The sequence below is a fragment of the Amaranthus tricolor genome, chromosome 13 (genome assembly GCF_026212465.1).
Source record: "Amaranthus tricolor cultivar Red isolate AtriRed21 chromosome 13, ASM2621246v1, whole genome shotgun sequence".
Classification (NCBI taxonomy): Eukaryota; Viridiplantae; Streptophyta; class Magnoliopsida; order Caryophyllales; family Amaranthaceae; genus Amaranthus; species Amaranthus tricolor.
The window spans coordinates 9,065,601-9,087,695 of NC_080059.1; the positions used below are offsets into that span (position 1 = coordinate 9,065,601).

The following is a 22,095-nucleotide window of genomic DNA, read 5'->3' on the forward strand; positions in this document are numbered from 1 at the left end:
TTTTTAGGGCAAATTAAAAAGACAACAACCAACACTAAATAAGGGTAGAAACGTCAAAATGGTGAATTAAACGGAAATTGACAAGAATTTAACGGAAAATATTACGGCAGTTAAATAAGGCATAAATTGGATGCTACCATGTGAAAAAATCTTACAAAAGTGTTATTATTAGCGTTTCATGAAAGTTCGATGCTACTAAAACAGCCTAAACTAACATAAATAGTATAATAATACTGTCTACAACATAGCGAAAAACTTATAGTGGTCTGGACTGAATCCGACCTGTGATTCGATGATCACAACAAACAAATATCAAAGTTATTTAAAACTTTTTACAATACTATTTACAAAATACTATGAAATTATTACAATTTAATTTACGAATAACTATTTACAAAATGTATTTCCAAAAGAAGTCCTCGCTCGTAACACATAATACATGTAGGCATCCTTTCCACCGTAGAGCTAACCTGAAAATGGATCTATCCCTCGTAAGAGATAGGCCCCATCAAAGACTGTCAACAATTAAATTGTTGAGTAATCCAACAAGCTACTATATTTTCTATACATTCGTTAACAGACATCTTCAATTAAATACTTTATTTGCTCAATTGGTAACTCATTATAAAAGATTAATTTACCAAAACTCAAACTCTTTTAAAAGACCGTTTGGTATCGACATAAATACGAATAAGAACCTTTGGTTCATAGTGAATCAAAATACGGCTATAACTTTACAAGTTAATAGCGAAAATCAAAATGCGGCTATTATTTTACAAGTCAATAGCGAAACAATACGACAAATGAAACAAATGATTTCATTTGCGAAACAAACAAAATTTTATATACCAAACGTATATATTCAAGTCTCATATTAAAACAATGATATAACAACACTTAAAAACGTGGGAATATATGGACCGTCAAGAAGTAGGCTTGATCTAAATCCTGAGAACATGGGTGATCGTCATCACCGAAAATACAATTCTTGCAAGAACGAAACGGGATTGGGGGCTCGAGACCGATCCGAATAACCATTACCTATTATCAAGCTATAGGATTTCACAATAATCCGGATATAAATATCCGTTGCCAATTCCCAAAAACGTACATTTTTCAATGTCGAACATTTCCATATAAAACGAATCAATAAATCACTTAATTTTCTTTGAAATCAATAACCATAACTCATTTTCATAATACAATATATTTAAAAGCTCATATTTATAAAGCTGTGAAGATACAAAACATAATTTGATCAAGGACTAGAAGTAAAGTCAAACGAAGTCACAATCCAAAATTTCGAACACCAAAAATCAAATTAGAAAACCAAATAACTTCATTGATGCATTTGAACAAACACCTTGTGTACATCAACTTATAACGCCAAAAGATAACAATCCAAGCTCTTTTTTCATCACCATCAATAATACTCAACAAACTCATACTATCCATAATTACCTAATAAATAAACATAAAATAATCTTAAATACTTTATTAAAGAAATACCCAATTGAAATCCCAATTTGAACAATTAATCTCATGATTGGTTATTCTCGATTTTCATGACAGTCTGTTAGTATTTTGGTTATAACTCTCTCATACAAACTCAATTGGGAGTGATTCAAGTGGCTACGCGACCCGGACTCAGAGCTCTACAATTCTTATGAAGACACTAAAACCCGAAACAATTAGAACAGCCCCAAAAATGGCAAAACATAAAGCTCATTGTCGATTTTCATGACAGCCTATTAGTATTTTGGACATAACTCCCTCATACGAACTCATTTTGGGCATAACTCCCTCATACAATTCTTATGAAGACATCAGAACCCAGAAACAATCACAACTAACCCAAAAATGGCCAAAACAGAACGCTCAATTTCTGTCAATATTCAAAATAATAAATTTTATACTAGAAACCCAATAACCCAATCAACCAATACTAATCAAGCTAAAAACAACCCAATTACTAATTGAATTCATATACTCATCTTAAATTTAAGTTGATACTTAAATTTGAATCAAAAACCTAAATTGAATCCACAATTACTAAACAATTTTAATAGAATAGTTTGTGGGTTACCTTTGAGAAAATTCTTCTCAACACTTTGTAATCCACCCAAAATCAAAGATCTACTTCACTAATCCAACCAAAAAGAGCTTCTACCAAAAGAACCTAACAATTATACATATAAATGTCAAATTAATGGTTCAATTAACCTTTAAATCAACATACACATTAAAGGAGGAAGATGAATATGAACTCACTATTACCAAAAGAGGATGAAAATGAGGTTTTACTTGATTTCTTCAATCCCATAATTCTCTAATTTCCAAAACAATTCCAATTAACTTTCACTTGCTCAAGAAATTAGATTATTCAAGAAGTGTAGATTGAATTTCTTCAAACTCTAGCTATTGGGGATTTCTAATATGATGAGATTCTATGTTTTTGTTTTTCAGAAATTTGAGATGGTAGAAGAAGGAGATGAGTATTGCTATGTAAACTTTATATAGATTTCACTTAAGAATATGTTTGCTTGAGATGACTCGTGAATATTAGATGAGTCATAGGTTTAGGTGGCTATATTAGGAGTAATATAGCTTCCTACACATATTTATCAAGTATAAGGTGTATTATACACCTATATTTTTCATCGTATAATTTATTTTGTCCCCACAAATAATAAAACTGATATCTAAATTTCATAGTAAAATTTTACATTTAAAATGACAAACTCATTTTACTTATTAAAATAGTAATTTTTAACAAAGATGTTTTTATAACTGTTTCAGCTATCATGTGGAATTTCCATAAAAACTATTCACAAAATTAAAATTGATGAATATAAATAGTATAAAAGTTCTAATATTGCAAGTAATTTGAAGCAGAGAAAATACAGTGCAAATGAATTAGTCATGTAATTTAATTTAACAAATTAGGTCTACAAATTTAGGGGTCTTCAGCAAATAGGGTTGGTTGGCTGGTTTTTTATTCCGTTTTTGTTGGTTTAAGGTTATTTGTAAAAAATAGTTGTTTAGAGGTGTAACATTTGACAAATTAATATTTATAGAATTGGAAAAACGTAAAATAAATATTAAAAATGAAAATTTATTTGGGTCAAAGTTAGAAGAAAATAGAGAATAGACAACTGAGCCTTAGTGACTCTTTAATTTAATTTAAAAAAAATAAATAAATAAAATAATAATAATAATAATAAAAGAAAATAAAAAAATAAAAAATTCAATTTTTGCCCTTACACTATACAACAATTCACCTTCTTCTCAAACGAACCTCATTTTCTTTCCTCCTTCCTTGCTTTCCTGATGTCTCTTTTAAACCCAACGACCATCCTAACCATTCCTTTAAAGAACGAACAGCCCATTCCCCATTGTTGGTCTTAAGTTTCGATCCTTTCTTGAGTATTCGAAGGAAAAATCAAACATGGCTCTTCTTTAGTATGTCTGATTTCAAACAAACCCTCATCGTTCCCTTGAACCCGCCGAGGAAGGGGCAGCAGTCACAACCTTCGATTCCTTGTCCTTTTCCGGGAACAAACACAATCACAGCCGCCTTGTTCTCCTCTCCTCTGGGTTTCGGTTCTATAGCCCTCAGTCTCCTCTTCAAATTCTGCTGCTCGTGACCCAAATTACAACAATTTCTGAGATAAGGTGAAGCAGCAAGGCTCGTGGTTTCCTATTCATTTCATTGCTTTGGCCGCCGGTTCTTTTGGGTTGTTGGAGGTACAAAATCCTTAACACATAATCTTTCTTTTATGATATTCTTAATCTTTTGTTTGATCTATATCTTCCTTATTCCATGATTTGTTATTTCAATTAAAAATCTCACCACCTTTGAGCATCATTTTTTAATAGCTATCAATTGTCATTACCTCGATCGTTCTTCATTCATCACCATATTTTAATCATCTCTGTTATCATCAATTATCACTAGCTTTTGAATTCATCATCGCCATCAATAATCTGTTTCTTGAGTAAATTGATGCATCTGCTAAGTGCTATATAGTCAGAACCTATATTATCCACATTCCAAATTCAAAACAAAATGGTAATTTGAATGTTGTTGAGCCCTTCGTTGAATCATCATCTTTGAAACTTTTATCCATCATTATCCTCAACTTTCACTTGAATAATTACATTTGAATAGTTATATGTGGGGTTAGTTTAGATTAGAGGTTGGACTTTGGTGGGAAGATGCCATTGGGTTTCATTTTAGTTTGTTAATTTGTGATTTATTTTATGAAATCAGGAGGCATCATCTATTGATGGCAAACTTTATCAGCCTAGTGACGTTCACGATTGGTAATCGAGTGCGTATGTCGAGGTGAGTAGTAGCAGTTTCTTAAAGGGTCTGATCAGACTACATTCTTGAAAATAAACTTTTTACCAAAGCTCTTTTGAAATTGAAAATAGTTGAGACAAATGTTGTTGTGACGGAGTTGATATTATGATATGATCAATGGATCGGGCTTGCGAGCTTGTCATTGACTGAGTTGAGGAACATTATTCCCTACTCCCTGTTTTTGAGGCGAGTTGTCATTCAAATATTGACTAGCTTCACCCGAGAGCGACATAGCCTTAGAGTGATGGGGCACCTCTCAAACTAGACTCTTTGTGGCGCACATAGATCTAGGAAACTGATGTTGCTTTTAAACCTATGATTTGAATTGTTGTGTTTTGTTGTTTTCGATTGTTACTTCTCATTCAGTTTAATCTGATCCCCTGTTGTTTCCATCTTTAGATTGTCTACAGAATGGAACCGGTCGGGAACGATGGGTTAGCGGTGATGATTGGAGTTACATGGATGTTAAGTTGAGATGAGTACGTGAGAAGTTATAGCTTTGTATCAGGTTTTGTTAAATGTATATTGGACTAGATTGTATTGGTTATGTTGGACTTTTGTAGTGACTTTTATGATTACTTTGTGTTTTCGTTAGATGTTTGGATTAAGAATTAGCTAATACAGCTATGTCATAGAACTGGTGACCCCTTTTGTCCAAATTTTGGAATTGAGATTTAAGTTACTTGGGAAATAATCCCCGTGATGGCCCTGTTTACTCAATCAACGGTAAATCTGGTTGTTACAAGAGGGATATTTTGTAAAATTAAATAATAACTTTTTTGTTATTAAAAGAAAGTGGACTAACAAACAAAATATCATCAAAAAAAATTAAATAAGTGTAAATCTCCTATGTGACCGCTGTACGTATGCGGCCAACCCAAAACTTCAACCCAACGATTTTCAATGTTATTAACATCAACATTCAAAGTTTTCAATGCCTATTTCAAGGCTTAAGATGCCCATTCTAATAATTGAAATTGGCCATTCTAAGTATTAAAATGAACATTTTAAGGCTTAAGTTCAACATCTTACTATAAAAATTTAAATATCTAGTTTAAGTCTTAAAATGTACTTTCTATTCGCCATTTAATTTGCACCACTTTTTATATAAGTTTGTCTCACTCATAGTGCACCCTTTTTTGGCAATAATCCTACACTCTTTTTCTAATCTAATCTACATATTTATTATTTCTCTCATTCTTAACCATTTCTTTTTGTCATCACTTACTTTCTAAATTTTCCGCTTCACTAAATTTCACTCAAAAAGTATTAGGTGCATTCTCTTATGGATAGAGTGAGTATATCCAAAAGCTTAAAATGTCAATTCCAAGGATTAAAAAGCCTAACAATGTTTTTCCAAAAGGATTAAGTTTAATATCCTACTTCAAAATTAAAATCTCAATTATAAGGCTTAAAATGTCTATTCTAATGATTAAAACCCTTTTTCAAAGCCTTAACCTTCCTTTTTTATAAAGATTGAAATTTAACATTCTATCCTACTAATTAATTGTTTTCTTTTATTTTGCTAAATGGGCTACTAAACCCAATATAACAAGAGGTCTCACACATGAGACCGTCTCATGGGAGAATTGTTGATTAAGTAAATGAGTTATCCATTTCAGCTCAAAAGTCAACTTTTTAACTGGTTGAAAAATCATTTATCAAATATTTTTTAAACTTTTATTCCAACTAAAAAAAATCATAATTTAAAAGTCAAAAAAAAAAATCAACCAAAAATCAGTTATCACACATTTCTTTATCACATTTACCTTTTTTTGAGATGACACATTTACTTAGTCTGCTGCTAAAACTATTACCACATTGTATATTTTTTAATGAATAATTTGCGAATTGCAGCCTTTAAGTTTAGAGCTTCTGCGAGTCACATCCTTAAAGTTTATTTTTTGCGAATTATAGCCACCAAAGTATTAAAGTCTATGCCATTCAGGTCAAGTGACTATTGACCAACCAAAATAACATTGACTAGCCTAAAATGACTGTTGATCATTACTAATAACATTTGACTTTTGTTGACCATTCTTAATCATCTTTGGCTTCTCCTAATTACCAATGGTACCCTTGTGTTTTAACACTTTATCATCGTTTTTACCCATCATAACGATTTTTTTTTGAAAAAAAAGAAATCAGAATTGCTTTTAAATAATTGTTGTGAGACTTTCAATAATTTTTTGAGGGAGGCAAGAGGAAATCATTTCCTTAATGGATTGGATAAGAATATATGCTATGCAGAGATGTGCAGCTAAGAGGGAAGGGTTGAATCAAATCAAGGGTGTAGTAATGCCCTCTATGATGAAAGTCACTGAAAATCAGTTTGGAAAGGGTCATAGCACGAGAATCATTACAGTTAATGTCATGGAGTTTAAAGTTCATGATGTTGATGAAAGTTATGTAGTGAGCTTTGAAGATAAAAATTGCCTTTTGTAATAAATAGAAATTTACAGGGATCTCATGTAGGCATGCATGGGCATGTATAGTGAAATGAAAATTGGATTTTGCCCCATTTATGCATGAAGCATATTATGTGAGTACTTATGCAAAAACCTATACTCCAACATTTCATGGAATGTCTGGTCACAAGCTTTGGCTAACTTCTCATTTCGATAAGCCTCGTCCTCTACCTTTTAGAAAGATGCCATGAAGGCCTACAAAAAACAAACGAAAGTCCGAATTTGATGAGGGTAGAGATGGAATGAAGAAGAAAGACTTTGTTGAAAGGGACTTCAAGCAAAACAAGTGTGGGAACTGTAGAGCACTTGAGCATTACAAGAGACTTGCAAGAACCCACCCAAATTAAATGAGGCATCCCCTGGTGCAATACCAATTAAAAGAGGAAGACCAAAAAAGCATCTTGGTACAGCTCCACCAACAACATCTTCACCCCTACAACAACCCAAATCACAACCAAAGCCTCTGAATCAACAACTACAACAACTACCACGGCCATTCAACTTCCAACTAATAGTATTACCACTTCACTCACTGCCCATTGTGGTCCATAAAGGGTTAAACATATTGTAAGGAGGAAGAAGTCAGAGAAGTTTACACCAACAAAAGGCAGTCAACAACAATCAAGTTATGTTAATGATGTAATAGACCAAAGTAGTCAAGTTTGAAACCTTTGTCGTATTTTTTGTTTGTATTGGATAATTACGAAACTTTAGTTGTGTTTACCTCTAACTTTATGTATGAATTTTTTTATGGATGATGTTCTTAGGTTATAAATTATGTTGTGTTTGTATTTGGATAATTATGTTGTATTTTTAGAGAAGAAAAATGGTAAGAAAACATAGTAGCAAATGAGGCTTTTTAATGATGGGCAAAAAAGATGACGAAAAACTTAACAGCAGCCGTTGGGCCGATACTTGGTATTCTTTGGAAAAGAAAAAATTTTGTTAGGTATTTTTTGGCAAAATTTTTTATTAGATACTTTTGAAAGAAAATTTTTATTAGGTACTTTATGACAATTTTCCTTTAATTTTATCTAAATTTATCTGTAGATAAAAAGATAGAAAATTCCATATGGTAACTTTGAACTTTCGGCTTTTCCACGTGGTAGACAAATATTTTTTTAATCCATGTAGTTATCTTGACATTCAACTTTTCCTATGGTAGACAAAAGTGAATTTTTTTTGTTAATTTTATCTTTTTTTTACCCAACATATGACATTTTTTCAAAAAACAAATGTCCTAATTACCCTATTGACAACATATACAACATATTTCAAAATTAAGTCGAAATGAATAGTTAATTTAACAAAAAATTAATATTTTACTAATACAAGGAAAAGTTAAAAGTTCAAAGTTACCGTATAAATTTCAAAAATATTTGTAAAAAAAAAAAAAAATATTCATGGTGACCCCATTGAATTTTCCTAAAATTCTTTTGTGAGAATAATTTTGTAAACATTGGTTGATGAAGGTGAAAAAAGCAAGAAGACGAGACAATCACCTGAGCTGAAGTCAATTTAGTATCATCGGAGTGAGAGAAACTCCACTTGAGCAATCTTTCCAATTAGGATTTTCTTGACTCATTTATTCTGCGATTGATCTCTTTAACAAACCCTTGACCTAATCAGTGCATTAATGGAGAACGAGAACATTACGGTGACTCAGAGAGAGCAATGGATGGTGGAATATCAAGTCTTTTCCATTTTCAACCATTTCATGGAGCTCCCCAAGAGAGCTCAAGCTGTCATGTACGTTTTGGGTATTCTCTCCAATTTATGTTTAGGGTTTTCTTCAATTAATTGATTTTGGAGCTAATTGTATTTCCTTTTCCTTGTTCTTCAGGATGGAAATTGCGAATGATTCGCATGCCCAATATCTGACCAATGGCCTCAAACGCCTTCCTCCTTCTTTCTGTGTTCTTGATGCCAAGTTCGTTTTCTTCTTTCTTTTTCTCTCTATTTTTTTTTTACTTATTTTTAGAAAAAATCTGGTGAATATACTATAACTGTTGTCGTCCCTAGCTTTGTTATGTGCTTAAAGCCAAATGTTATTAAGGAGACTAAATCGACACGAATGTTTCTGAAAAAGCAAGTTCGTCAGCGCTGAATTATCTAAACAAAGGTTGAGAGGTCTATTAAATTCTGATAAGGGCACAATTGATATAAATTCTACTTAGTGTTCCAAAGGTCATCGCACAACTACAATAAAGTTCACATTCACATAAGGGTTAATAGATGTCAATCAGTTTAGATAAGTCCTAATTAGGATACTAGATTCGTATATGTGCCATTAAGGGTCATTGAGTTCACCCAAGTTCAAGTAAAGGAGAATAAGTTTAGATAAGTGAAAATAAGTTGAAATAACATACTCTAACGCAGCTCAATAGCTAATCGAATTATTAGATGGTCCAGGATAACCTTTTTTGCATATCAGATTTGGTCTTTAGGTAGACTTTTATTAGCATAATTTTCGACATGTCGTATTTGAGTTGTTTATGGAATGTTGTAGCCTCCTACTTCCATCACCTTCTTATCGCATCAAAATATTCAATAGCAAATTTTCATGTATGTAGTATTATTGGTTAACATCAAGAGGCATGTAATATTCTTTTGTGTCCTTATGCTTAAAAATAGTTATGCCTTAGGCTAGATGTTAAAGTTGCTAAGTTAAGACTAATACATTATACAAACTTACTTCTTGGCTTAAAAGTTTTCTACAAAAATATAATTTTAATTTAGTTCGATTAAGACCTAACAAGTAACAAGTTAATTACATTTGGTTCTAGGTTAATGCACTAAGCTAGATTTATTTTGATGCTAATAAGTTTGCTAAGCTAAGTAGTAATTATAGAAAGCACACTCATTTTTTGTTTAAGGGTTTTTAATTTAAAGGAGCCCAAGAAATATTTAATGTTTGAGTGAAATAATTCATGTATTGTAGACTAGAAGATAACTACTTGGAAATTATGCAATTTTCTACCTAATGTTTTTTTTTTCCTTAAAGATGATATTTTTGTTGTGCAGTCGACCATGGCTTTGCTATTGGATTCTTCATTCACTTGCACTCTTGGGTGAATCTATTGATGACAACTTGGAAAACGATGTTGTTGATTTTCTCAATCAATGTCAGGTTTGGATTCGTTTCTTTTATATATGTTCATTATTGGTTCATAAGTGGAAAATAGCTAGATTTTGATAATGGTGTGGTTCAACGACATTTCACCTTGTGAAACAGTGACCCCATGCTTAAGTGTCAAAGATTCGACACGGAAAGTTGATGTTAAGTGAAAAGTTTGAGCAATAGAGGTGCTTTACAAAAGAAAAAGAAAGAGTTACTGTCCTTAATAGTTTCTCTATTGTTAGTTGTAGTAGCTTGTGTATAGGAAAAAGATTATAGTGATTTTGTCTTCTAATGTGCGCTTTGACTTTTGTAGTTGCGACTTAGCAGATTTGGGTTCAACCTTTTGGGTTGTGCCCGCGTTTTACAACATAACAATGCTAAAGCTTTAATCCCTAGAATATGGTTCCGACTTCATGAACCAGAAAAAATTAACGTAAGAAATAGTCACCAACAGGAATATTCCTCGCTATCTAAAACTAGTAATAGTATCTAATATCTACAACTAACAAAATCTATCCTAATGACCTACCAATATTCTCCTCCTTTATTCTTTCTCGTCTATTGTCACATGCTCATGTAAATTCCACTTCTTCACTCCTATAGTGTTTTTGTATTTAAGTCCTCTTCGACCAACTTCTTACTCTTCTCAGCTCCTTAAAGTTGTAACTTTCTATTCTTCTTATCAGTGCAATTTTCTTTTTTGTTGAACATTAATTAATTGATATAGATGATTTTCTCTGATTTCGTCTTCTAAGTGTGACTCCAAGGCCTTTGTTTTCATTTCGAATTTTATCCTTTATTTATGTCTACTCATCCATTATATGCATCCCAACTATCCTCGCCTTCCAACAATGATTTCTTCGAGAGGCCAACATTCTCATCCATATAATAATGCCGAGAAAAAAGAATGAAAAAAGGTTGGCTTTTGTTTGCAATTTGCTATTCCCTTGGAAAGAAAGAAACTAATAGATAATGAAGGATATAGTTTGCTCTCAGCCTCTCATTAAGGTTTCAAGGGACAAATTTTAGGCTTTTGTATAGCTCGAGCTTCTTTTGTTTGTGAGAATTGCTCGACTTTTCTTGAACTTGTCGATATATTTCTTGATGGTTGCTCGAGGCCGGAGGGATTGAGCCATATTTTCACAAGCATTCTCTCTCTATATGGATTAGACCCCTTTGGTGTCCATTCATTTTACTTAAAAATTAGAGTATAGGTGCCTTCCATAAAGGGTTCAATATCCTTAGCGTTACCTCTACCAATGACTAATGTGAGATTCGAAATCAGTTTTAGATTTGTTGTGCAATGTTGAGACGAAGAGGGGTGTTTTTATAATCTTGATGAATTATCTAGTCCCTCCAGTCCCAATAATGTAGATTAATTTTTTTTTTGTTATGATGAATTAGATTGTTTATAAAGGTGAAATTAAGAGTCATTGAAGGGAGCTAATATGGATGTCCCAAGCTTTTGTGGATCCTAGCTTAGACATTATAGAGATGAGAGATAAATAAAATTATAATTGATTTTCATAACTTTGAAGCTTTGTTGACGCACTTTATCTCCTGCTTTTGGTATAAAACTCAGTAAACTGTGGGAGGTGACACTTTGACATATTATAAGGTACTGATGAAGGGAAAATATAGCAAAAATACTAAATCACTCGGTGAAAATCTTTGGTTCTTTTGTTGTCTCCCTAATCGTAACACATTTGCAACTATAGAATGTGAATGAAGTATTTTGAAACAATTCTATTGGAAAAATATTTTAATTTGATGTAAGTACAAGATCTTCATTTTTTTTGTCCATGGGGGCTAGAGGGTCTTGTATCTAGGTAGGGCTATAGGTAATTATATTGATCCATGTGTTGTTTTTTTATGTTGGGTTTAATAGGGTTGAAAACTTGAAATCTTACTTGCATCATTGCGTGTTTGATTTAGAACCTGTTATTTTCTTTTATAACTCATGAGGCAAAAGAAAAATACCAACTTTTATGCTGTATTTTCTTCGCCAAGTGTTTGATAACTATCTTGTTGTTTGTCGACTGTTATGCAGGACCCACTTGGTGGATACGGTGGTGGACCAAGACAGGTTAGTAAATATAAGTCAATTTGCATGTGCCTTGGAAATTTATTGTTTGTTGTATGTATATCAATTTGCATGTATACAGTATAACTCTTGATTTTTAGTTGTCGATTATATTAAACATAAGGACCGGGATACTCTTTATTAGTGAGGATCTCTCACATTGATTCCTTTGGTTCATATAGCTACTTCATACTGTTGGGATTGAGGCTTTGACATTGTTGTATTTATTTATATCTTAATGATTATATTGCTGAGTTACAGAATAAATATTCTAGTAATATCCTTTGGTCCACCTTTGTGACAGTTGGTGATGTATAATTTTCGTCTTTAAAATTCACGACTTTATAGTCCCCAACTCCATATCCTAGTTTTCTTCATATAGACCTATAATAGGTTTATTTTTCCTTAGGCTCTTGTTCTATCAATCTGCCAAATTTGTTTGGAAATTTGATCTCCAACTTGTAAGCGTAGAAGTGATGTGCCGAGACTCGATTAATGAACAGTGAAAATTTAAGCGTAAAAGTGATGTTCTAAATTAAGCCCTACTAAATAAAGCTGAATTGGGTTTAAATTAAGCCCAAGAGTCAAGAAACACGCCTTAAATTTTGTGCTCTATATTTTGCTTCTTTGTTTGGGAGTTTGAAGTTTTCAATATTGAATATTTGAGACTAGTGACTCCGCTCTCTTTCTAAGATTTGGTAGAACCAATCTCAGTTTCAATGCTCTTCCAAATAAATGCATTCTCTATCTCTTATCTCTTGTCATATGCAGGATTATCATTCAATTGTGAGTCAATTTCAATTAGAAGAAAGTGTTATGAACCTTTGTTAGTTGGTAGAAGGGGTGGCAAAAAAGGTAAAAGACAATCAGAAAAGCTACTACAAGTAGAAATATTGTACGTATTTGGAAGTTTCCCAAAGTGAGGAATGGTATACAAAACAAAGAGAGGAAGTAATTCCTCCATAATGTATGTGTCACATAAATATGAGAGGGTCTTAAGGAAGAGGTGGTGTGTCTTTTAATTGATGGAAGAAGTAAGTATCTTGTGACTAACCTCTGTACAAATAATTTCCCTTTTTAATGTAACATTCCCAAATACTTTTCAGTTTTCACCCTTTTTCTTCTTGAGCTTTGTGTTATAATAAATAAATTTGTATTGTTTTAAATCAAGGAAAAATTACCCAGAATAATCCAACATTTCATAATTTCTCCACAATAATCCTTACTTTTGATTAACCATGTCTTTGGGGTGTATTTGCCTAGAATACACTAGATGTCACCTTGCCCTAAAAAAAGAAAATTATAAAAATGTTTAAAAATTTCGAAAATAAAGAAAATTTTGAATAATTAATAACAATAATAATAAATAGAAAATAAAAACGTTAGCCCACCTCCTTGCCAACCAGTTGGGAAAATAATGCAGATGTGATCCTACATCGAAAAATTAGAGAGAGGCTGACTAACATATATACTTGATGGAATACTCCTCCTGATTCCAATTGGTTTTAAGATGAAACCATCAGTTTTGTTTGTAGTCAACTTTCCTCTTGTGTGAGTCTTGAGTTTAGCCTAATTTTTTATGCTATCAAAGCTGATGGTTTCCGATTATATGGAAACGAAAAAATGTCGTTCTTCCATAAAAAACAATGTGCGAGTTCGAAAAGAATGACTTTCCCGCCCAATTAAAAAATGGTCTCACGTGTGAGGGGAAGTATTGGGAAAACCACATGTGATCCCACATTGAAGAATTAGAGAGAGGTTGATTGATATATACTTAATGAGTTACTCCTCCTAATACCAATTGGTTTTAGGATGGAGCCTCATCAGGATTGTATGTAGTCTTCTTCTCTTGTGTGAGTCTTGTGTACAAGCCCAAATTTATTACCGGCCAACATTTCACTACCCTCCTCCAATGCCACCACCTTATTCTCCTTCCTCACGCCATCATGCCACTCCCCCATCTGCGAAAACAACCACCATATTTCCCTTACCTTGAAGCCACTATTGTAAGCGTATGTAGAAACAATTGAATTCCATTATATCCCAACATTATAAGGAATGCACAATTGAATTCCATGATATCACAACATTGTAAGCCACCATAAGGAATGATATCACCACATTGTAAGCATATACTGAAACAATTGTAAGCATATGTAGAAGGAATTGAATCCAGCCCCGTTAGCAACAAACAATTTGATTCAATCAATCTAGTCTTCAAAGCATAACAATGAAACTCTTCTCCTTGACCTACAAACTTCCCAGACGATTGGTGGTCCTGGTGGTTATGGGTTGCGAGCGGTTAGGTGGTGATAGTGTTTGCGGGTTAGGGCAAAGGAAGGTGCAGGTGGTTCATTCATTCACACGTGTCAATGGTGGTCTGGTGGGTGGTGAAAATGGGACGGTATCGAGCATGTGGATGGTAGTGATCGGATGCTGGGCACAATGGGGGGCTGCGGTGGGGGAGCAACTAGGGTGGAAATGGTGGTGGTTGATATTATCTATTAATTTTTCTTTTTTTCTTTTTATTTTATTATTTTATTTTGTTTTTTTGAAGACAATCGCCTAATTTTGCATGTCATATAACCAACTAATGATGTTGTAAGTAAATACCCCAAAGGTGAAACTGTTCATGGTTAATCAAAAGTAAGGATTATTGTAAGGAAATCGTGAAAATGTTGGATTATTTTAGGCGATTTTCCATTTATTAATAACTATAATAATTACATTTGTATTGTTGAATATTTGATTTATCATTTTGTGTCATTTATCTCACACAAATACCATCACCCCCGTTGCCATGTGGGGTTTTGGGTTGGGACGTTTGCAACCTTAAAAACAAAAAGGTTGTTTGTGATTAATGCTTTTTTCAAACATTATCTTTAACTTCACATATATATAAGAAGCTTAATTCATCCAATAAGTCACTTTACTATAGTCCATTATAATCTGAAACAAAAAACTAAAAATCAGTATGTCATATATATTTGTTGAAATAAGTTAAGAGTGATCGCGCATGCACCTAGTAGAGTCCACCAGAAATATTTGTGTTAATAACTGGAAGACAATTGGACAGGATATAATTGACATCATCAAGTCAATTCATGAAGTGACTTGATACTATGAGTTCACCGAGCTAATGTAGTGAACTTGGTGATACTTGTCCACGAATGCATATTTAGTAAAAAACATAATTTGTGAAGAAATTTCTATTATATCATTTGAGATTAATGATTGGAATTTAAAACTAAATTGTTTATAAAATATAAACAATTATAATAGCAATACCTAGAATGTACAGCAAATAAAATGACTCAGATTGATTGATTGCTAAAAAAGGTATAACTGATAAATAGTTGATAATAAGTTGGGTAGAAGGGGAGGGGATGTGTTTTTTAGTCCACTTCAATCACTTTTTCTCTTTGATGTTTGGATCCCTGTGGGCCAGTTTTGTTTGTAGCTTCTTACTGAGCTCTTGGCAATTCTTTTTCCTAGTATAATCCTTTTCTTATATGTATTGATGGTAGTTCTTAGGAATGTTATCATTTAATTCTTTGTTTTCCCAATCAAGTGCCTAAACTTATGGCTTTCCTCTCAGATGCCTCATTTGGCAACCACATACGCTGCTGTCAATTCACTTGTCACGTTGGGTGGACACAAAGCATTGTCATCTATACATAGGTTGTCAGCTTGCGGCATTTGAAGAATTGATTGTTCAGTTATTTTCCTTTCATGCATACACATCCACAAATGCCACTCATAGTACAAGGCTTGAATTTGTGCTAAAATTAGTCTTTTAAAGATAAGTTCAAGTCTGTCCTCAATCCTTATTCTTTTATAATGGTGAAGGATTTTTCATTCTATATATCTTTGTTGTACACCCTTCTATATCAAATCTATTTGAGTTACAACCATGACCAAATGAATTTTATTAATGCATGGAACATAATGAAATATGATGTGCACAAAGCCATACCTTGTGTATATGTATCATCAGTATCAGTTTTTAATGGAATTTCTTTGGACTAGGGTATATTGATGGCTTTTAAGATTGTATTTATTGTTTTGCAGAGGTAGACTGTATGCATTCTTGCAGCGAATGAAGGACCCTAGTGGGTCGTTCAGGTACAATAACTTTTATCTTCCTTCGACAGAAATTCTTTATCTTGTCTACAGAGAAATGGTCTTGCTGGGTTTACCTCGTCTCTTCCTTAATGTGGTTTCCTTTTGATCTGTAAATGCATTCATTGTGCTCTGGTTCAGACCAATAGTTACATCTTTCTGTTCTCATATTTTTATATTTTGAATAACAGACTTCCCTGGTGTTGTCTTTAAGCTAGAACTGTTTCAATCCTCAAACCCGAAGAACATCCCATTTTTACTTAAGTGATATCTTTTCTGTCCCAATGCAATTCAAGTTATCTATTGTTTTAGAACTATAAATGGACATCTTAATATTTCATGGATTGGACATAAGACAAGACCAATCTTGGAGTTCCAGATGTTGAAGCTAAATTGAGGAAATCGTTTATGTTGGTTTGGTCTTGTGAAGAGAAGACCGGAAAATGACTAGTTAGAAAAGTGGGACTGTGGGAGGTTGGAACTTTGAGGAGCTAAGAAGAGGAAGATGGAAGCCAAAGATGGCCTAGATAGTAGAGGGCAGAATGTCACATATAGCCAGGATTTGCCAGAGGATATGGCAATAGCCAAGATTGTGAGCTTAATGAACCGTAAAATCCGTTACGTAACCTGTGATTTAAAATCTTGGAGTTATTGCCACTATAAGTTGTTATTTTATCATATTAGCCACTAATATCCTTTTTAAACATGAATTAGGTTCTAAAAGGTTTATAAGCTTTGATTTACATATATTTCCTAGAAAACTAGAATCACTATGATAAATAGCAATTTTCAAGTTAACAATTCACAGTGCAATGTTCGCAAAACGAGTCGTAACAATGCGATGTGCCGCATCTGCGACATTGCGACCGTTATCCCAATCGCGATGACATCCACGATTTTTTTTCTATAGATTACACGTATTTTCTTTTTTTTTTCAAAGAAAGAGTGTTACTTAAGGGCCTGCATAATATTCCATTTTCCAAGGAACAATACTAGTATTTGATGTTACCGTTGAGTTTCTTTAAGGAAAAGGGAAAAGGGAAAAGGGAACAAGATTCAGTCTGGTTTGGGCAAGTACTAAAAGGATAGCATAAGATTCGATACAAACTTTTTCTTTATTATGGCAAGAAAAGAGACATTGGTATGGGCGAGTCCTTGTTTTGAAATCTTCTTTTCTTATTTGTTCCTAGTTTTATGTGGTGTGATTTGCTGTTTTTGTTTTTTATTTTTACAGGATGCATGAAAAAGGAGAAATTGATGTTAGGGCATGTTATACCGCAATTTCTGTAAGGCTTCTTTTGCCTTGTGCTTTTCTTTTTTGCCTTTGGTTGTATTTTTTCTGTGTGAAGTGATATACAAGTGTATATATCATGCTATTTTACTGAGCCAAACAAATGTTGTACGAACACCAAATAAAACACCAAAAGACTTTTGTATATGATTATTGAATAAGGTCAATTTATGCTTGCCTAGTATGATTTAAACAACAAACTTGAGAGTGACCTAAGCTGAATGTGAATTTGCTCTGTATGAAAACTTTGATCCTGAGACCCGACCTGATCTATCCCGAGTCCCGACCCTAACCTATCACCAAATTTTACTGCTCTAAATGTATAAGTGTTTTAATCTTATCTTTCACATTACTGAACTCCAGCAATACCAAAAATCTCCTGATTCATCCTGCACAGTTGTCTGAGACTTGAGTTTTAAAAAAAGAAATCCTCGATTAGGCTGGAACAGTTGGTCCAATGATCCTTGAAGCTCTAAAGGAGATCCTAGTTGATATCTAAACCAATTCAGTGATGGATAGCATTTGAACTTTATTGATATTCTTGGATTGTATTTTTTAAATTAGAGAGCATATCTGATATTTGGAATAATTTGCTCCTCTCTCCTACTTTCCCCTGTGTTCGTCATATTTTTGCTCTTATTTTTTGTCTTTTTCTTCGTCTTTTGCAGAAATATTGCTGAACTTCAGCGATATAAGTTTCAAGTTAGGATTTTCTTAAAATGTATATTCATCCACCCCTTTGTCCTAGCATGAACCCAGTTCTTATTGACTTACGCAATTTTTTCTTGTTTTTCCTGCTCTCAAGTTTTTCCTCCGTAAACCACCGTAATTCTTTCGGTACATGCATGTGTGTGAACTTATTGTTTTGTTTTTTTCTTTTTACACTTTGATCTCATTTAGGCTGCGCTTTTGATGGCTTTTGTTTCTGATAGTTATGTGCCCGGCCCAGCTTATCTTTACCTCATTTATCACTTCTCTTTGTGTGTAGAACATAAAGAAGAGTATAAAGGTGCAGAATTTACAATTATCTTATGCTGTCAAAATCGGCAAGTGCATATTGATTGGGAGTGTGTGTGTGTGTCCATCTATAATGTATATGTGTGCAATCTTCACCATATCCAAATTGTTATTGTGTTTGTCAACTCCATTCTTTCCCTTGCCAGGTCGCAAGTATTTTGAATATCTTGGATCATGAATTGATGGAAAATGTAGGGGATTTCATTCTAAGGTTGCTGCATCTTACTTTTGTTTTGGTTGTCTACTTGTTATTTCTCTTAAATTTATTAGTCCTTTAGACATCATTGTCTAGAGGCTTTAATGATAATTGCAAAACAAATGGCTGTTTCTTACGTGTTCATCCACTAACATGTTTATGTGATGAATGTTTCTTCAGTTGTCAGACATATGAAGGTGGCATTGCTGGTGAGCCTGGTTCTGAAGCGCATGGTGGGTATGTTGCTATCGTTGACCCGGTAATGTAGTTGATTTTAAATTCACCATTTCAGACCATTTGTCTTGTTCTTTAACAAACATGATTTTTGTCTTCAATAGGTATACCTTTTGTGGATTGGCCACAATGATTCTTATTAATGAGGTTCATCGATTGGACTTGCCTGTGCTAATTGTAAGCCAATCTATTTCTTGTTGAGCCTTTATAGTTTATCCTCATGTTTTTATGCTGTAGATTTGGTGAACATGCAGAGGAAGTTCCTGTTTCTTCATTGGAGTCTGATACTAACAGAAAATCTCCATCATTTTAAAAAAGATTTACTCTTTTGTTTGAAAAAGTTCATGTATTATAAATTTGGGAGTGCAAAATGGCCTACCTGTGAGGCCAATGTTAAGAAAGGAAGGGTTCATCTTTATGTTGGATAAACAACCTTTAACTTTTGCTCCCATCCTTTCTGCTCCTTAAATTTATGAAAAAGTAAATGTGTAACATTTTGGATATGGATGTTTATCTAAACAGTGAATCAAGACAGTAGGTCAGGCTTCAGAAAGTAAAAGTGCCTATGACACTATCACACTACATATATATGGAAAAATGTACTTGTTGAATTTATTTGTTGGTATTTTGCTGCTATTACTGTGACATTCTTATCATGTTAGCGGTGTTGATATTATATGTGTTGAATCAGAATTGGGTTGTATTTCGCCAAGGAGTTGAGGGTGGATTTCAGGGAAGGACAAACAAATTGGTAGATGGTTGTTATTCATTTTGGCAGGTGATTGTTGAACATAAGTCTTTTTGTTTATATATATTATTTGACACAAGAAACTAACATGTGGGAACTGATAAAGGGAGGTGTTTTTCCACTGATGCAAAGGCTGCGGTTTATAATTGAGGATCAGTTAGGAATGGAGGGTTCTAGTAAAACAGACAGGAGTGGTTTTGAACAGAAAGGTGAGGAGATTTCTCAATTGTTTTCGTTTGTCTGTCATAATGAGGCTCTTTTTCGTCATGTGAAAATATTAATATTTCTTTTGTTGTTTTCTTTTCATATATTTATATTAATTGTGTGATAGTCATGTGACTGTTCACTTGTATAGTGAATCTTTTATGCTATGTTTAAAATTGGGAACAAAATTTGAATTAGCTTGCTATGTTTTTTTAATTTATATGGAGTATTTATTTTGTTTATTGTTTTTGCTTTTGTAAATTTTAGGGAGGCTTTTCTTGCTGCGGACATTTTTTATTTATGGAAACACACAAGACTAAACTGGTAATTGTGCTTCGTTTTACAGGCCTACAGGGTGCTCTTAATATTGCAAACTCCTGTGACAGTGGCCTTGATTTTGTTAAAAGTTCTGTCAGTATTGGACCTCTCTTTCAAAACTTTGCTTTGCAGAAGTACATAATTCTTTGTTCTCAGGTAAATTTTTATACAGCACTATTTAAATCTGTTGTTAATGGATATGTTTTTTTTTTTTTTTCATTTTCAATCTTTGCGAACACTAATTTCAGCATTTTGTATTTCCTTAGTTATTTGTAACAAGGTTGTCCGTGTATAGAACATACGTTTAGCAATTCAGTTACATTTATGCATTTGTTGCCTACTTGCTTTAACTACGTTTGAGTCTCTTATTTTCTGCTTGATCCTTTTAAAGTCTCCTTGCAGAGTTGCAGTAGGTATGGGCATAATGCTTACGTTCAAACCCTCGAAATTTTTGATTAAAACCACCAAATCAATTAAAAATCAAACTCACATGACTAACTCGTAGTCAAGTTGGTTCAACTTTCAAGGTTTAGACATGACGACAAAGTCACTAAAAATTTGCTTCTTTAGCGAATGAAAGTTGTAATTGTTCCTGCCTTGAAAGGGGACAATTTTGATCAATGGGGATAATGCATTTTAACAGTACACAAAACTAAAAATAGGAATCTGAAGTGTGAAGTCGTCATTAACTTCACTTGAGCTGCTTGAAATTTTTACGTAGCTCTTAAATAAAATTGGCTGCTTCTGAGCTTCAAAGCATCTACAAAATTAACCTTCGACCTTCAACCTTCAACCTTCAACCTTCAACCTTCAACAGTGAATGAACTGGTTGAATTGCTAATTATCATAATTAGGTACAAGTACAACAGTTCTAAAACTTTTAGTCAATTATATGAATTCTCTTTTGTCACTTCGCTGTTGATGCAACATAGAAGTAATATTTTGTTGAAGAAACTTTCATCTGCGGATAAAAACAATGAAACTACTTCAGGTGTTGGAAATTTCTGCTACTCGTATGGCTGTGAAGATCTTGTGATGTTATCATTAGAGGTATTGATTTTATAAAAATAAATGTGAATTGTGCAGGACATTGAGGGAGGATTCAGAGATAAACCTGGAAAGAGTAGAGATTTCTATCACACATGTTATTGTTTAAGCGGCCTTTCAGTGTGCCAGCACGCGAGTTTGAAAGATGCTGATTCTTTACCTGCAATGCAAGACGTGCTTGGTCCGTATTCGAATCTCCTGGAGGCAATACATCCTCTTTATAATGTCATCCTTGAGCGCTACTATGATGCGCGTGAATTCTTTTTGCACTCATAGTGCAGATGCTACTGCAAGTCACAAGTCACGACTCACAAGAAGTTGTAGATATCATTACATGAGCATTGAGCAGTGGCGCCTTTGTTTTGAAGTCCTTTGCTTTGTATGGATGAGGTTGTCTCCAAAGTGAGAGACTGAGAGTAACCTATGTAATGATATAAAATGATCTTTTTATTGGTAGTAATTTTTTTATCCTAATATATTACCCCAGATATGAGATTTTCATTGTTGGAGACTGAAGCCCGTTAGCAGGTTGCATAAATTAGTATTAGATGGCTATCTAACCCATCTCTCAGTGAGATCGTCTCGTACAACATTTTGTGTTACTGATTGGTGGTTAGCTTGTTCTTTAAGTTCAATAATTATTAAGTATTAACATTTCCCATCACTAAACATGATATGATAGTATTTCAATATTGTGTACCACTTTGTTCTAATTTAGTATCTCAGATAGCAGTTAGTATCCATGAAACAATGTCTGAGATAGTGGTTTATAAAAAATACAAGAGTCATTCAAAAGAATAGTGTTTTTTTCAATCACAAGATCAATAAAACTATAACAATGCAATATAAGTTTGTTTCAGTCACAGGTCATAGTATGATG

The 22,095-nt window shown here is 33.3% G+C and overlaps 1 protein-coding gene and 2 long non-coding RNA genes across 4 annotated transcripts; 2 read left to right on the top strand and 1 right to left on the bottom strand.

The window, feature by feature from the left end:
- Nucleotides 1–129: 129 nt before the first annotated feature.
- On the bottom strand, nt 130–2,555 carry LOC130797658 (uncharacterized). The gene is made up of 3 exons (XR_009038923.1): nt 2,272–2,555; nt 2,087–2,179; nt 130–482 (listed from the first exon to the last, which is right to left on the bottom strand). It is a non-coding gene; the product is annotated as an uncharacterized LOC130797658 (long non-coding RNA).
- A 724-nt stretch (nt 2,556–3,279) lies between these two features.
- LOC130797659 (uncharacterized) lies at nt 3,280–5,000 on the top strand. Its single transcript, XR_009038924.1, has 3 exons — nt 3,280–3,747; nt 4,274–4,348; nt 4,766–5,000. It is a non-coding gene; the product is annotated as an uncharacterized LOC130797659 (long non-coding RNA).
- Nucleotides 5,001–8,244: 3,244 nt separating this feature from the next.
- LOC130797660 (protein farnesyltransferase subunit beta) lies at nt 8,245–21,884 on the top strand. 2 transcript variants are annotated; one of them, XM_057660359.1, is made up of 14 exons: nt 8,245–8,583; nt 8,678–8,764; nt 9,859–9,964; nt 12,006–12,041; nt 15,637–15,719; nt 16,110–16,163; nt 17,395–17,446; nt 18,615–18,679; nt 18,845–18,901; nt 19,003–19,075; nt 19,590–19,676; nt 19,753–19,855; nt 20,197–20,324; nt 21,255–21,884. In XM_057660359.1, the coding sequence occupies exons 1-14, from the start codon at nt 8,471–8,473 to the stop codon at nt 21,489–21,491; spliced, it is 1,281 nt and encodes a 426-aa protein (XP_057516342.1). In that variant the 5' UTR covers nt 8,245–8,470; the 3' UTR covers nt 21,492–21,884. The 2 variants fall into 2 exon arrangements, with proteins under 2 accessions (XP_057516342.1, XP_057516343.1); XM_057660360.1 differs by lacking the exon at nt 15,637–15,719 and having other exon boundaries at nt 8,269–8,583.
- Nucleotides 21,885–22,095: the final 211 nt, after the last annotated feature.